The sequence below is a fragment of the Erpetoichthys calabaricus genome, chromosome 12, assembly GCF_900747795.2.
Source record: "Erpetoichthys calabaricus chromosome 12, fErpCal1.3, whole genome shotgun sequence".
Lineage (NCBI taxonomy): Eukaryota > Metazoa > Chordata > Cladistia > Polypteriformes > Polypteridae > Erpetoichthys > Erpetoichthys calabaricus.
This window is the reverse complement of record NC_041405.2, coordinates 144528662-144546522: the sequence shown is the minus strand read 5'-3', so window position 1 is coordinate 144546522 and position 17861 is coordinate 144528662. Positions and strand designations below refer to the sequence as shown.

Below are 17861 nucleotides of genomic sequence, written 5' to 3'. Positions count from 1 at the left end.
ATACGATACGAGTGATACTAATAGAGGATTTATAACTAGTATAAATTTCAAAAATGCTACAGAGTGGTAAAACAAGGTGACATTCTAAAAGGGAAATAATGGGCATAAAAAAATGGAAGATTTTCCAGCCATTGCGGGTTCTTCATTTACCTGGTGAAGCGCACACTGCAGATGTCGCACTCGTATGGCTTCTCGCCCGTATGTGTGCGAATGTGTCGAGGCAGCTTTCCTGCTCCCTGGATAACCTTGGAACAGATGGGACACTTCTGGAATGCTTTGGAGCGCATCTTCTTGACACCCAGGCTCCCTGTTGTGTCGCCACCATGTGGCGTCCAGGCTGGCAGATCCTCGCCCACTAAATCATCATGCCGCCCGCTGTTAAAGTAATTCAGGTAAAATTCCACATCATGCTCCTCGCCGTCCACCTCCTCGCCTGCAGCCTCCAGCTCTTTCTGCCGTTCAAAAGAATCCATCATCTGCTGGAGCAGTGCACTTGCAGACAGATTGCCCCTCTCCTCTGCTAAGCTATAATGTCCATTCTGTGAGGAGGAGGAAGCAAGAGGAGCCTGGCCTCTGGGTTCACCCTCTGCTCCTTGCACCCAGGGAAATGGGTACCTCCTGAGCTTTACCTCTTCCTCATCCTCCTCCTCCTCATTGTCCTCCTCATCTCCATCCCTCACTGGGTAATGAGAGGGTGGCTGAGCTAGTGCCAGTGCCAGAGAAGAGTAGTATTCTTGAGTAGCAGTCCCATTCGTCTCATATGGCAGCCCCTCTCCTCCATTGCGCTGGCTCAAGTGCTGGTGCGGCTGGAGATCCCTGAGGTCAGGGGTACTGCAGCTACTACTAAAGTGCGAGCTGTGGCTCTGGAAGAACTCCAGGAACTCCTGGGCTCTGAGCTGGTTCCCCTGGTCAACTAGGTCAGCCAGCTCTTTGCGTCCCTGTTGGTCCTCTTGCTTGGAGTCCATCCTTTCCTGTCAAACAGAAGTGATGAAAATGATTTCAAATGACCTAAAGGCACTTGGGCAGAAACTCTACATCATATACAGTTGTAGTCAGAGTGTCCATACACTAAGGGCTCGTTTATACTTCACGCTCAGAACGCGTACGCGCACATGTTCCAGGTGTTCATTTGATTCATTCTCTGAGCAGGTCCTCAGAACTTAATGCGACGCATGAACGAGTTGAAGTACCAGCAAAAAGTCGGGGGGTGTAGTGTGATAAAAGTCGGAATGTGACGTCAGAGTCTCTGGTTACTATCTACATGTGACAGAAAGCTGCTTTGCTGATCCTACGAGACTGGTATGCGCGCTTCGATGTTTGATGAATGGTTCGATGTGGTGAAGCAAAATGCCGACATACAAATACATTCGTGGTGCTTTTATATTCAAGCGTCACATATTCCCTATCGTAAGGACACGATACATTTTAAAAGTCTCACATATCGTCTTTTGTGCCGTCTTTTTTTTGCACCTTCACAACAGCATCAGAATATTCAGCGCTGTATTTGAGCCACAGAGAAAAAAAATAAGGACACAGTGAGAAGGTGTATTTTGTGATTAAAATGGAAATTTCAGCTTTAATCTCGAAAAGTTCATTTTAACCTCGTAGTTTAATTTATCATTAAAATAGACCGTCGTAAACGTCATCTTAAAACCGACCCAGTTTTTAATCGCTACCTGCTTCTGGGGCTTCCTCCTGACCTGACAGCAGCGCCAAGCAGCAATAGATCACCACACTGAGCACATGACATGTATGATATCCCAACTCTCTGCACATTTAGAATCCTTAGATTTATACTTGATTTCACTTTCATGATGAAATGCATTAAAGTATGTATGTTACATTTTACAGATAAATCGTTCATTTCGTTTAAATAATGAATACTGTACTGTTAATAATTACATACATAGGGGTGACACGGTGGCAGAGCGGTAGCACTGCTGTCTCGCAGGGAGTCACGTTGCTGGTATTCCTTGCCTGGAGTTTACGTTTTCCTGCTGGGTTTCCACCGTGTGCTCCGGTTTCCTTCCAAAGATATGCAGAGCTGGTGACACTAAAATGACGCCATGTGTATGTGTGTGCTTGTATTCACCTTGCGATGAGCTGATGGCTGTCCAGGGATTGTTTCAGCCTCGTGCCTAATGCTTGCTGGAATGGAGACATCCCTGGATTGATGGATTTAATCATTAAACATCCTTTTCAGAGATATTACGGTAAGGTGTCATTGGAGTTTAATGGGTGTTCCAGGCAATTCACAACACAGCAAAGCTGAACCTGTTCTCACCGTGATGATATCTCGCACTGCCACCTGGTGGATTCTTACAGATTTACGTAGCTTGCACAGCAGTAGGGTCCGCTGGAGTATGCGTTGCGTCGCGTGAAGTATAAACTAGCCTTAGAGTCAATTCTTTCAAACTCACTTTATGACTGACCCAACCCACAAATTTCATACTAACAAGCTATAAATTGGGCATAATTTTTAAGACATCTGTTTTGTGCTGGGCAAAAGGATTTTTTTCCACCAATGTTCACAGACAGATGATTTATTTTTTTATTGACAATATCACAATTCCAGTGGGTCACAATGTTTGTTAACTGTGCCCTTAAACAGCTTGGAAAATTCCAGAAAATGATTTAAAGCCTTTAGGCAATTAGACAATTAGCTTCTGATAGTGGATTACCCTAAGTACAGTCAACACGTGAATGGATGTTAAGGCCTACCATCAAACTCTCTGCCTCTTTGGGAAAATCAAAAGAAATCAGCCAAGATCTCAGACAAAAATTGGGGCGCTCCACAAATCTGGTTCATCCTAGGGAACATTTTCCAAACGCCTCCACATTCAACTGTACAAACAAGAACATGCAAGTATCAACACCATGCGACCATACAGCCGTCATTCTGCTCAGGAAGGAGATGCATTCTGACTCCTAGAGAAGAACGTATTTCTGCACACAAAGTCCAACAGCAAAGGACCTTGTGAAGATGCTGGAGGAAACAGGTAGACAAATATCTCTATCTACAGTAAAACGAGTCTGACATCGACATAACCTGAAAGGCCGCTCAGCAAGGAGGATGCCACTGCTCCAACGCCACCATAAAACAAGCCAGACTTCAGTTTGCAATGACACATGGGGACAAAGATCTTACCGTCTACAGAAATTCAAAATCAAACTGTTTGGCCATAATGACCATTGTTATGTTTGGAGGGCAAAGGGTGAGACTTGCAAGCCATAGAACACTAGTCAAGCATAGAGGTAGAATGATCATGTTGTGGGGGTTACAGGAGGAACTGGTGCACTTCGCTAAACAGATGGCATCATGAGGAAGGAAAAAGATAGAGACATACCGAGGCAACATCAGTATGCCCAGGCTACAAAACCGACATAGCGGCACTAGAAAAGGTCCAGAGAAGAGCAACAGGGCTGAGTCCAGGGCTACAGGGGATGAGTTATGAGGAAAGATTAAAAGAGCTGAGCCTTTACAGTTTAAGCAAAAGAAGATTAAGAGATGACAATGATTGAAGTTTTTAAAATTATGAAGGGAATTAGTCCAGTGGATCGAGATTGTGACTTTAAAATGAGTTCATCAAGAACACGGGGACACAGTTTGAAACTTGCTAAGGGTAAATTTTGCACAAACATTAGGAAGTTTTTCTTTACACCAAGAACAATAGACACTTGGAATAAGCTACCAAATAGTGTAGTGGACAGTAAGACGTTGGGGACTTTCAAAACTCGACTTGATGTTTTTTTGGAAGAAATAAGTGGAGAGGACTGGCGAGCTTTGTTGTGCTGAATGGCCTGTTCTCATCTAGAGTGTTCTGATGTTCTAATGTTCTAAAGAGCTCAGCAAGGAAATTAGAAATCAGGTGCAGATGGGTCTTCCAAATGGACAAGGACCCAAGCAGACCTCCACAGTTGTGGCAAAATGGCTTAAGGACAACAAGGTCAAGGTATTGCAGTGGCCATCACAAAGCCCTGACCTCAGTCTGATTGAACTCAAAAAGTGTGTGCGAGAAAAGGAGGCCTATGATCCTGTCCCAGTTACACCAGTTCTATCTGGAGGAATGGGCCAAAATTCCAGCAACTTAAGAAGCTTGTGGAAGGCGACTCAAAATATCTGGCTCAAGTTAAACAATTTGAAGGCATAAATATGAACATTAACAAAGTGTATGGACACTTGTGAGCCACTGTAATTGTGATATAGTCAAGAAAAAATGAAATCATCTGTCTGTGAACATTGTTGGAAAAAAATGACTTTGTCCTGCACAAAGTAGATGTCTTAAACGACATGCCAAATTTATAGTATGCCTTCAACACTCCACAAAAAGTAGTGCCAACATCTCAAAGGCATTTTAGCAACTTCAGAGCCCTAAATTACTGGTGGCTCGGTGACATTGACTCAATGCCCTCAGCAATGAAAGAAGGCAAAGTAAACTCAGTGCCAGTATTTAATGGCATCTCCTTGATCTCAGAGTCAGCCTATTCATTCTCACTGGTGATTTAGTAATCGCAGTGGTCACTCAGTGACCTGCGGGCCTTCACTCAAAAGTGGCTTAATGACCACTGTACCACCATGCAAACTGAGCTCCAGCACTTAACGATAGTTCAAAACCTCAGTGCCTGGACGCAATGGCGGCTCTCGAAATCCTAATGCCAGAGTTGAGGCAAGGTTTAGTGACTCTGCAGCTTTATACCACAAAACATAATTATTAAAATGACAGGCTGCAGCAGAAACTACATTAGAGTTTGAAGTTCTGGAACGTGTTATTAGACACACATTCCTCAGTAGGTTACAACCCTGCCCCACCTATGCATGTTTATACCAACACAACCCCAGCAATTAACATGAAGGGCCTTCCGTCACTTCCTTAACTTGAGAGGGCATCACACTGTTCACCTTATCTTACTCACATCAGACTCATGCAGCAATCTGACAAGTACCTGTTGCTTGAGGACGTCCGATTCCAGCAGGTGGCTGCACACATCACCGACAGCCTGGATCTCCAGCAGGCGAGCGGCACTCAAGATGTCCCGAATGCTGCAGGTGCTCACGGTGAGAGTGGCCGTGTAGGCAAACTCCAGGAGGGCAGCAAGCGCCTCTGCTGAAATAAAATCGATGTGATAGACGCTCTGACGATCAGCCACTGCGCCCGAGGTAAAGAGCTTGTGGAAGTAGGGGCTGCAGGCTGCCAGGACCGAGCGGTGAGCCGGGAACTCCTGCCCCTGGACGATAATGAGCACGTCACACAAAACTCCTCCTTGGCGCTGCTCATTCAGACCTCCCAGTACCTCACTGCTGTGGTCAGGGAAGGGGACCCCAATGGGCCCATCTGACGCCGAGGCCCCCCCACTGCCCCCGGAAGACATCTTCCACCAGCCTGCCGGTGTACAGCCCTTCACAGACGCTGCCACCTCCGTCCCGTTGTGCGCCAGCCTGTACTTGTGCCGACCTGCAAGACAGAATTGAGATCTGGCATGAGCCCTGCTGAAGGCTTCAGGAGATGGAAATAAGACAGTAGGCACAGGCCTTCATCAGTGTGGAAGCAGGAAGTACCGTGGGCCTTCACAAACTGGAAATCAGCCACAACCACAGGATCAAGTCAGAGAATCTGATGCCTCTGGCCTTCCTTTCAACTGGGTTCAGTACATTCAGAAGAAAGTCACAAGAGAGGCAGTCAAACTACCCCCCCCTCCCACCTCAAATGCCCCCCACCCCCTGTCCCAAGACACACGCAGCAGCACCCTGGGGAGTGTCTGGGATTAGCTCAGCTGCCTAGGTGTTGCTTCATGAGAGCTGGCAGGAATCGTCTCTTTATAACAAGCACTGGCGAGGTGACTTCTGCCTACAAGCAACACCCTCCCCCAACACCCTCTCCACCCAAACGGGCACCTCAGTCCAGGATTTGATCGCTTGCAAAGCAGTTTGCTGTTGTCTTCTCCTCCTCCTTCAAACTGTGAACTGTGTAAGCTGCCATCAGGAAGTGGGATCTCTGTCTGCACAGCAGCTTGGGAGATGTAGTTTGTGCCACAGCAGCAATCATTCAGGAGCATAGCCCTTGCCCCCTGAGCGCCACCCATTTTCAACCTTCAGGGAACTGGTCTGAGCTTCAGCTGTCACTCACTCTACCTCTCCGGGCCTTATAGGCTACTTCTCTTTTGGTTCCTGTTTTTCCTGCATCCCAGGCCCTCTGGGATTTGTAGTCCTCCTGCTCTGTTCCACCTGCTCCTGAGGCCCATGACAGGACTACGAGTCCCAGACTATCAGCCTACCTCCACAATCCAACCCCCCCACTTTCCCTGCAACACACCCAGCCATGTCAGGGACAGAGCTGCACTTGAAGATATGGCAAATAAGAGGCCAGGTACACAAAGTGTAGGCAATGCTGGCGAGGGAAGGGGATGAGGGCTCTCCAACTATTCCTGTTAAGATGTGCCAGGGAAACGGCCTTGCCAGTCTTGGACAGAGAAAGAAAACAAGAGAGTGAAAGAGAGAGGGGGCTTGGGGAACGAAGGGTTGGCGCTCTCAGCAAGCATTGCACTGCAGGCCTAGTTCCTACAGAGCACCCCACACACGAAGGGATCGAGGGCACAGAAAAAGATGGGCAACCATGACTTCCCAGTAATATTATCCTCTCGGGGCGCATAAGCCATCCATTCCACCACACTGGGACTCGTTTGTTATGCTTTGCCAACCGCCCACCATTACCACCTCCCCCCCCCCCCCCCACCCTCACCCACACCACCACCACCCCGAGCTTCTCATTCTAACTGCACAATTCCACTATCCATAAAGTTCACAAAAAACAGAAATAAAAAAGCAAGGTGGGAAACACCTTCCTTTACAGTAAAAAATACAAACAGACAGACACATTAAAACCTCAGGCATCAGCTGAGCACCCCCCCCTCCTTTCCTCCCTCCTTCCTTCACTCCCTCCCTCTCCCTCTTGCTTGCCCCCCCCCCCCTCTCTCTCTCTCTCACTCTGTTTCTTTTGTGAAGCAGCTGTTCTCCTTAAAGAGACAGTGGCGAGCTTAGCCCCTAGTACGGGAGCGGGAAAGAGTATGGGGTATGGCCCAGGGCAGTGCTCACCTGTGGTTTGCCGATCCGCTGTCGCGGTGGCCGACTCCTGCTCTCACTGTCCTCGCTGGCCCTGGCGGTTACAGCCTGCTCTCCAAGGCCCCGTATGCAGTCAAGCAGCGGCAGGAGCTGCGGCTAGCCAGCAGATCAGCTCTCTTCCTGGATTCTGGAGGGCAAAGGGGACCCTCCCTTTCTATTTTTTTTTTCTTAAAGAGACAGTCGCTTTTTATTTATTTACAACCCCCCCCCCCCCACTCTTCCCTTTTCATTTTTCATCTTCCCTTTTTTTTTTTTTTTTTTTGGAAATTAACTACTTAAGGTCTCCTGAGGAATTGAAAAGCAGAAAATGGGAAACCACATTTCCCTCGGGCTGAATGTCCCCATTTAGGAAAAGGCAGCTTCTGTCTTGCGCTGCTTTTATTTTTGTTGGTTGCTGTCTGTTGCTCACCCACCCACTCGCTCGCTCTCCAATTTTTTTTTTCTTTAGCTGTTTAGAGTTGCACCACCCAGCCCACAGCCTGAGGGTGATGTTCCACCAAAAACCTTTAATAAAGAGGCTCCTGCTGAACCCAGCTATCTAATCGCACCATCGTTTCATTAACAAACACATCACAGCTCTCCCCATACTTCAAAATTCAACATCAACTCCCCCCTAAATTTTTGTTTTTTTCCTGTAATGAACTGAACATAAACAAATGGCATCTTGGACAACACAACATGGCCCAGGGACTCAGTGATAGCCTGACTACTTCTTCTTTCGGCTGTCCTTCTTTTGCTCTGTCACACCCATCACCTGCATGTCCTCTCTCACCACATCCATAAACCTCCTCTTAGGCCTTCCTCTTTTCCTCTTCCCTGGCGGCTCTATCCTTAACATCCTTCTCCCAATATACCCCTCATCTCTCCTCTGCACATGTCCAAACCAACGCAATCTCGCCTCTCTGACTTTGTCTCTCAACCGTTAAACCTGAGCTGACCCTCTAATGTCCTCATTTCTAATCCTGTCCATCCTCGTCACACCCAATGCAAATCTTAGCATCTTTAACTAAAAATAATTTATCTTTAAAATACCAGAAAGAGTTTGACTTCAGGGGAACTGGAATATATGAAAGTAGGCCATCATAGCAAGCAGTTCCACAGAAATGGGGGACTTGGCTTAGCCTGATCTTCCACTCAGGCCTACAGTAGAAAGAACGCACAAAGGCAATGTTGGCCAATCTAACGCATTTCTCAAATCACCATCTCTGTAATGGTAACAGGATTTCAAATTCATCCATATTTCTTGGGAAAACATTTTGTACTGAGCTGAATGTTTTAATGGATTTTTACGTATGAGTTTAGCTCGTCACACTTGTGTACCAGAAGGTCTCTTTCCTTGCTTACCTAAGTTATGTGGTACCACCCCGGGACACAAGGTGGCGCTGTCACTAACAGTCTTGACTTATGTTTCCCTCACAGCCTCAAGAAGCTACTCCTTGGGTCCACTGTAAAGAGATGAGAGCTCTTTAAAGAGCACTGTTTCAAGGGGATTGTGCCAGCCAGAGAGTGCCATCAGGTGCATGTTTTATTTAATGTTTTCTCTTTTATATTGGAATTGCAAGTTTTTTTTGTCCAGTTGGCACCCCAAGCATTGGGCTTTTGCCGTGCCCCATCAGTTGTTCCATTACAAACCAAAGCCTCTGTGTTAGCATTGATTGATCCACAGTGTGTCTTCTTCTTCTTTCGGCTGCTCCCATTAGGCGTTGCCACAGCGGATCATCTTCTTCCATATCTTTCTGTCCTCGTCATCTTGTTCTGTCACACCCATCACCTGCAGGGGAGAGAGAGAGAGAGAGAGAGAGAGAGAGAGAGAGAGAGAGAGAGAGAGAGACACGCGCGTGAGAGAGAGAGACACACACATATACACAAGTGCGTGAGAGAGAGACAAGCGCGCGAGAGAGAGAGACATGAGAGAGACACGCACGTGAGAGACATGCATGTGCGAGAGAGAGAGAGAGAGAGAGACACGTGCGCTAGAGAAAGAGAGAGAGACACGCGCATGAGAGAAAGAGAGAGAGAGAGAGAGAGAGAGACGCGCACGCGAGAGAGAGAGACACGAGTGCGCGAGAGAGAGAGAGAGAGAGAGAGACACACGCGCGCACGCGAGAGAGAGAGAGACACACACGCGAGAGAGAGAGAGAGACAGAGACGTGCGCGAGAGAGAGAGAGAGACACGCGCGCACGCGAGAGAGAGAGAGAGACACACGCGCGCACGCGAGAGAGAGAGACACACACGCGCAAGAGAGAGAGAGATGTGCGCGCACGAGAGAAAGAGAGAGAGAGAGAGAGAAACGCGCGCGAGAGAGAGAGAGAGACGCATGCACGCGCGCGCTTGCGAGAGAGAGAGAGATGTCTGGCTGTCTTTCTCGTCACTTCACCACTTAACAGCTAATGAGTGTGAGGAGTGTACTGGCACAAAAAAATGGCTGCTGTCGTGTCATTGAGGTGGATGCTACACTTTAGTGGTGGTTAAAGTGCCTCCCCACACACTTAAGTGCTTTGAATAGTGAGAAAAGTGGCATATAAATGTAAAGAATTATCATTATTATTATTATTAAATCAAATGAAATCAAATCAAATAGCCTTTTATAGTCAAGTCACTATATGTTCAGAACATACAGGAGAATCGAAATACTGTTTCTCTCTCATCTTCGTACTACAATAAAATATAATATAAAAAAGAAAAAAGTATAATATATAAGATAAATAATATTAGAAATTGTAAAGTAGACCTGTGTACAATGTGCAATAATTAAAAGCTCAATCCCATGCGAATTGCTTTCCTGTTTATATCCAGTGTCATTTTTCCAGAAAAACGTATTTAAACCAATATTTTTAACCATAAATGAATGTGTTTTGCATGTTGTGAGCATATGACTGGATAAGTGATATGTGGATTATACAAAAAGAATAACACATTATTATTATTATTATTCTTATGTGGACTTTTTGATACTGTTTGCTAAGGCCCAGCTTTGGTTGCTATAGACCACTACCGTATATACTCACATTTAAGTTCTCCCGTGGATAAGTCGGGACTTGATTTTACCGTATAATTACTGGTATTTTATAATGTCAGTCATATAAGTTGAATGCGGAAAACACACGCTATTTATCCAAGAGATTACGATATGCTAACAACCGCCTGAGAGAGTATCCATGGAGCACCCGGCCTTTTTTTCTTATGTATTGTGACCACACGGTAATACCCAAACTATTCCAAAGCGACGTTTGCACTGATTTGTGTTTTTTATATCTCACACCCTCATACACCTTTATCATAAGAACATCCCTTATCTATGATGGAGCATTCGATCAGAAGAAAATATAAAGCTGGTTTTAAATTAAAAGTCGTTGAAGTGGCGAAAGAAATTGGTAACTGCGCGGTTGCAACAAAATTCGATGTGTCTGAGAAACTGATGAGAGATTGGAGGAGGCAAGAAGATGTGAAAAATAAATGTAAGTGAACGGACGTATAAGTCAGGGTCTGATTGTATGATCGATTTTTCAGGTTTGAAGACCTGACTTATACACGAGTATATACGATATTTTACCTCAATTCTCTGTGAAAACAAGATTAATAATGTTTCTTGGTCGTCTCTACAAAACACAAGGGGTAAGTAAACATTTAAATAAATATCATTGTAAGGTGGAGTATTCGTATAATTAATGATGTTATAGCACAGGGTGAGATTTTAAAGATCCCAATTCTTTTCCCTGAAATTCACTTCAGTTAAATGTAATTCATTGTCATTTTACCTTAACAATGCAAAGAAAGAGTTTGCTGCTTGTTTTACTTGTGCAAAAACTTGTAGCAACAATACAGTACAAGGCAGAAAGACATAACAGACACATAATTAAGCAGAGCAATTAAAAATAAAATCAATCAGCATATAATTTACTTCATTATGTCTGTACGGTGATGTTTGTGCATTACTCGTATTTCAAGTGAAAATGCATCAGGAAGAGAACATGCTTTGTACTTCTGCATATGTGAGATACTTTAGTCGATTCTGCCATGCAGTTTCCCAGACTGCCAGTAAATAAATAATCCCAATGTACTCCAGATATGAATATAAATGTAATGATGGGTATTGGGTCTACATTTCAAATGGTTGTTCCCATTGGAGTGCTGTTTTGTTCATGAAAGCGTTTTCCGGAGGTGGTTCAGACATAATGTGCTATTTACGGGCAAAATGGAAGGGATTTTCACAGGGTTATCATTTTTAGGCAGATGATACTCAACTCTATTTAAATGTTAACAGTGAAACTCCATCAGGGCTTTCTCAGCTCACAACCTGCCTCAGTGAAATTAAAAGCTGGATGGAGCAAAACTCTTTAAATTAAATTGCAACAAAACTGAACTCCTGCAAATTGGCACTAAAGCACAACTTAAGAAAATGAGCTCCTTCTCAAGTCACTCTTGATGACGATCACATCAGACCTTCTTCTCATGCAAAGACTCTTGGTGTCATTTCAATTCCATCCATCCATTTTCCAACCTGCTATATCCTAACACAGCGTCACGGGGTCTGCTGGAGCCAATCCCAGCCAGCACAGGGCGCAAGAAAGGAACAAATCCCGGGCAGGGCGCCAACCCACCGCAGGACACACACACACACACTCCCACTAGGGACAATTTAAGGATCGCCAATGCACCTAACCTGCATGTCTTTGGTCTGTGGAAGGAAACCCACACAGACACGGGGAGAACATGCAAACTCCAGGTCTCCTAACTGCGTGGCAGCAGCGCTACCCATCATTTTTGATTCCTCCCTTTCTTTCCACCCACATAAACCACATTAAGAAACTTTCTTACTTTCACCTCCGTAACATATCTGGTGTTCTCTCATTCCTCTCCTTTTTTAATGCTGAGAAACTTGTCCTCACTGTTATCACTTCCCAGCTCCAGCTGATTCAAAACTCTGCTGCAAGAGTCCTGACACAAACCACAACAGTGAGCACATCACACCCATCCTGCTTCACCTTCACTGATTCCCTATGTCTTACAGGATCAAATATAAAATTCTATTAACAACCTTCAAAGTTTGAAATGGCCTTGCAGCGGACTCCATCAGTGACCTTCTCCATCGCTATGCTGCTGTTTGCCCACTCAGGTCCTCTGATTCTGGCCATCTTGTTGTGCTCTGACACTAACCTGCACTCTACGTGTGACAACAGGGTGTAATGGGCGGCCGGGATGCTTACCCGGCCGGGACGATGGAGGACAGCCCTCCTGGTTTGCTACACTACCACAGAGCAGGGAAGCTCAACCCTGCTGTGGCTCATGGACTCCACCACTGGGCATGGGGAGAACAGCTGAGCTCTCCTATGCACCTGGAAGTGCAGCCGGAAGCTGATCATGGAACAGCTGGAGCACTTCCGGGTCCTCTATAAAAGGAGACTGCTGCCACAACTCACCGAGCCGAAGTTGGGTGGCAGTAGACAGAGCTTAGAGGAAAGAAGAGGAGTGGAGCCATCTAGAAAAGAGGAAGAAGGGACCGAGTACTGTGGGGATTGGTGCACTGTGTGTGTGCTGTGCAGAACTAAAAATAAAGGTGTGTTGTGCGACAACTACGTGGTGTCTGTCTGTGGTCCGGGCTTCTGTTACAAGGGCCTTCAGCTCTATAGTGCTCAGACTCTGGAATCTTCTTCTTTCAGCTGCTCCCGTTAGGGGCTGCCACAGCGGATCATCTTCTTCCATATCTTTCTGTCCTCTGCATCTTGTTCTGTTACCCCCATCACCTGCATGTCCTCTCTCACCACATCCATAAACCTTCTCCTAGGCCTTCCTCTTTTCCTCTTCCCTGGCAGCTCTATCCTTAGCATCCTTCTCCCAATATACTCAGCATCTCTCCTCTGCACATGTCCAAACCAACGCAATCTCCGTGTCTACAATAGATATTATAATATTATTAATATTATAATAGATAGTTTACTAAAATATTGTTAAATAAATCACTACCACAAACAGCACAGACACAGCAGTCAGGAAACTTCATGGCCAAATAATCCTGTTCCCTGCATTTGTAATGTTCCCTGCATCACCCATCAATGACAGGCGCTTATAGTGCGACCGCAGTCGGCTCGGATTTGCTTTTGCAGTGAGCCGTTGCAGCTGTAACAGAGAAGCTGTCTTCCACAGACCCAGCAATTGCATTTCGGGACCCTCTTTGGCGTGTCGTCCTGTTGGGGGAGTCTCAAAAAAGTTTAGAAACCTTACAATGTGTACACAAATAAAGTTTAAAGAAAATAGAGTGAAAGTGTTAACCATGAATAACCGAGATGCTTCAGCAAGCAGGACAGTTCACTCATGAAGTTTCACAGGCAGTCGCAAAATAATCCAAAGGAACTCAGCACCTTGAATACAAATGTAACGATGGAAGGTGGGTCTACAATTCAAATGCTCATTCATTTTTGTTCATGTGAGTGTAGCGGCATTAGAATGGTTGCTGGTGATTTGGAAGAAGACAGACACGCCAATATCCGAATTCTGCCATTTATTCTACAAGACAAGCAGTAAGGGGCACAGTCTGCACATGCAGCGTCAGGCGCTCTCTGTCTCCTGCAAAAGTGTCATCCAGCTTTTTTTCTATTTTTATATATATATATATATATATATACACAAATACAATAAATACAAATTTAACAAATGCATATAAACAATAACAATGAAAGACAATAATTAACGTTGCAACATACCTACAAGACAAGCAGTAAGGGGCACAGTCAGCACATGCAGCGTCAGGCGCTCTCCGTCTCCTGTAGCAGGCCAAACAATATACTGTACTAACGAGGCTGGATCTCCATTAAACCAAACACTTTTAAAATCCCTTTCTGCCGACCAAAAGTGACAACAGAACCTCAAAACACATCAACAACCACATGGCGTGATGTTTCCCTTCAGTTTCAGACAGAAAACACTAATTTAAAACTTGTCAGCTTATACGAGAGATGGAGAGTATTGAGAAGCACCTTACCTGCAAAAGTGTCATCCAGCTTTTGCCAGGAGTCTGCTGTACACCACATGTGCGTCCTCTGGGTGTTACATTAATTAAAGCCCCCCTGCTACAACAGGCAAACAGGAACTATATACAAGAGATACAATGATTACATTCACATTAAACAAAATTCACAATATATAAAACAGAAGAATTTCAGTATTAAAAAAAAAATTGATTTGAGAATGTTCACAACATAATAAACTAACTCAGCCACATGAGCAAAGTGATTTATTAAATAATAGTTTAGTAAAAATGCATGAACATACGAGTGAATGACTCGGCAAATGGATTATGTGACCTGAGTCTTCTTCTTTCGGCTGCTCCTGTTATGGATCGCCACAGCGGATCATCGTCTTCCATATCTTTCTGTCCTCGTCATCTTGTTCTGTCACACCCATCACCTGCATGTCCTCTCTCACCACATCCATAAACCTTCGCTTAGGCCTTCCTCTTTTCCTCTTCCCTGGCAGCTCTATCCTTAGCATCCTTCTCCCAATATGCCCAGCATCTCTCCTCTGCACATGTCCAAACCAATGCAATCTTGCCTCTCTGACTTTGTCTCCTAACCGTCCAACTTGAGCTGACCCTCTAATTTTCTCATTTCTAATCCTATCCATCCTCGTCACACCCAATGCAAATTTTAGCATCTTTAACTCTGCCACCTCCAGCTCTGTCTCCTGCTTTCTGGTCAGTGCCACCGTCTCTAACCCATATAACATAGCTGGTCTCACTAACGTCCTGTAGAATATCCCTTTCACTCTTGCCGATACCCGTCTGTCACAAATCACTCCTGATACTCTTCTCCACCCATTCCACCCTGCCTGCACTCTCTTCTTCACCTCTCTTCCACACTCCCCATTACTCTGTACTGTTGATCCCAAGTATTTAAGCTCATCCACCTTCGCCAACTCTACTCCCTGCATCCTCACCATTCCACTGACCTCCCTCTCATTTACACACATGTATTCTGTTGTTGTGTTCCTACTGACCTTCATTCCTCTCCTCCTCATATCTCCACCTCTCCAGGGTCTCCTCAACCTGCTCCCTACTCTCGCTACAGATCACAATGTACAGATCGGATTATGTGACACGAGTAATGCAAGATGCTTTCCATGGATGCTTTGATATTGTTTACTGTTGCCAAATGTTGGTCATCATAGACTTCTTTTCTATCAGAAACCTTGTTATCTTCATTCTACATAAAAACAATGGATTCATTTTTTTTCTCTCTGCCATCACTTAAAATTAAATGGGGTAAGTAAGTCACTTAAAGGTGAATGGGCCAGAATCCCATTACTGGATAAATTACTGTAAGGCCAGGCAACTCCATCATGTTGGTGACAGAATGTCCACATAGATAACTACTGTGCACCTAGAAATGGCTTCCAAACGTAGCCTGAATGTCCTTGACCTCATCTGATTTCAGGTCTGCCAGTAGACTGGAACATATGGTATTAGACTGGATAGATAGTACTACAATACAGTGGACCAAGGACCTCTGGATAACATAAGCTGTTGGACAGAAGTTGGATTCAAAACATGCACTCTGGTTTTGTGTTATTAATGGTGCAGGATTAATTTAATTCATGATAAGGATTTGTTGACTTCATCCATTGAAATAATTAAATGAAGACTTGTATTTATTTTTAAATTTAGGAGGATGGGGTGTCATTATAAAGTGCCTCCACTGTACCACTCTAATACCTGACATACCTCATAGACAGGTGCTGTAATTCTGCTACATCTAACACTCAGTCAGGAAGAATCAATTCTGTGATGTTACAACCTCAAGAAATTTCAAACCTAAAATTCTTTTTCAGTGTAAGAAAAAACCAGTGAATCCATTTTCATGTGGTCTATACACTCATTGGCCACTTTATTAGGTACACCTGTTCCAATTGCTTGTTAACACAAATATCTAATCAGCCAATCGGATGGCAGCAACTCAATGCATTTCGGCCTGTAGACCTCATCAAGACCACTTGCTGAAGTTCAAACTGAGCATCAGAATGGGTAAGAAGGGTAACTGATGTGACTTTGAATGTGTCATGGGTGTTGGTGCTGGATGGGCTGCTCTGAGTATTTCAGAAACTGCTGACCTACTGCAATTTTCACGCACAACCATCTCTAGGGTTTACAGAGAATGGCCTGAAAATGGGAAAATATCCAGTGAGCATCAGTTCTCTTGGCCAAAATGCCTTGTTGATGCTACAGGTCAGAGAAGAATGGTCAGACTGGTCCGAGCTGATAGAAAGGCAACAGGAACTCAAATAATCACTCATTACAACTGAGGTATGCAGAAGAGCATCTCTGAGCACACAACACGTCGAACCTTGAAGCAGGTGTGCTACAGCAGCAGGCCACCACACCGGGTGACACTCCTGTCAGCTAAGAATGGGCAACTGAGGCTAAAATTCTCACAGGCTCACTAAAACTGGATAATAGCAGATTGGAAAAACGTCTGATGAGTGTGACATTCGGATGGTAGGGTCAGAATTTGGTGTCAACAACATGAAAGCAGGGATCCATCTTGCTTTGTATCAACAGTTCAGGGTGATGATGGTGTAATAGTGTGTGAGGGATATTTTCTTGGCACACTTTGGGCCCCTTAGTACCAATTGAACATTGTTTAAATGCCACAGCTTACTTGAGTGTTGTTACTGACCATGTCCATCTCTTTATGACCACAGTGCACTCATCTTCTGATGGCTCCTTCCAGCAGGATAACACGCCATGTCACAAAGCTCAGATCATCTCAAACTGGTTTCTTGAACATGACAAGGAGTTCACTGGACTAAAATGGCCTCCACAGTCACCAGATCTCAATCCAGTAGAGCACCTTTGGGATGTGGTGGAATGGGAGATTTGTGCAGCCGACAAATCTGAAGCATCTGCGTGATGCTATCATGTCAATATGAAGCAAAATCCCTGAGGAATGTTTCCAGCACCTTGCTGAATCTAACATGAAGAATTATGGCAGTTCTGAAAGGAAAAGGAGGTCCATCCTGGTACTAGCAAGGTGTACCTAATAAAGTGGCCAGTGAGTGCATATTTCCTGTGTATGATGTGCTCTGTTTTTTCTTTATAACAAAATGTTAGCAAAAAATTGCATGATTTCTACATGTTTTGAGTGTTCGACTGAATAACTGACATATGAATTACGTGACTAGTGTCACATGAGATTATTGTTTGTCATGGATGTTTATCACTGGTCACCGTTGGCTTTTTTTTTTTTATCTCTGTTCTGCATGAAAACAGGAGATTATTATTTTTTTTTGAGTCATTACTACAGTCTACATGGAATACAGTATGTAGCCTATAAAATTTTAAAAGGGACCTACAAAGCTTCCTACTTTAATTTTGAGAACAATTTTTATGGAATCAGACACGTTCAAGTAAGAAACTGTAACCAATATTAAAACAACTAAGATTAAAGAATATCACCACCACAACAATCAGCCATTAGTGGAGATGACAGCCCAATTGCTAAACAAATTAAAAGAGTAAAGAAAAACGAATCCATCTGGCAATTCACAAATCCCCACATCTCTGACTGCCTGTCAGCCAGCTTCGGATCAACTCAAGCAGCTGTCCCGCCACTTTTTGAGACTTTAACTGGTTGACCCATTAATCGGAAGTGAGTTCCCAAAGAATCAGGTTTAAAGAAAGGAGGAGTTTTTTGAATTCTGGCCATACTGTAATCAATAACCACACTAGCATGTGTGAGTTATGTTATGCAC

The 17861-nt window shown here is 44.5% G+C and overlaps 1 protein-coding gene across 2 annotated transcripts in view; it reads right to left on the bottom strand.

Moving 5' to 3' along the window:
- The window catches only part of zbtb7a (zinc finger and BTB domain containing 7a), a 29733-nt gene extending 22271 nt beyond the window's left edge, over positions 1 to 7462 (bottom strand). The window contains exons 1-3 of one of the 2 annotated variants that reach the window (XM_028816450.2): positions 7091 to 7462; positions 4945 to 5453; positions 151 to 971 (exon numbers count right to left, since the gene is read on the bottom strand). In XM_028816450.2, coding sequence (XP_028672283.1) covers positions 151 to 971; positions 4945 to 5370 — 1247 coding nt within the window. In that variant the 5' untranslated portion in view covers positions 5371 to 5453; positions 7091 to 7462. Of the gene's footprint in view, positions 1 to 150; positions 972 to 4944; positions 5454 to 5557; positions 5655 to 7090 lie in introns of those variants that run through there. The other variant, XM_028816451.2, reaches the window with a different exon arrangement.
- Between the last annotated feature and the right edge of the window lie 10399 nt (positions 7463 to 17861).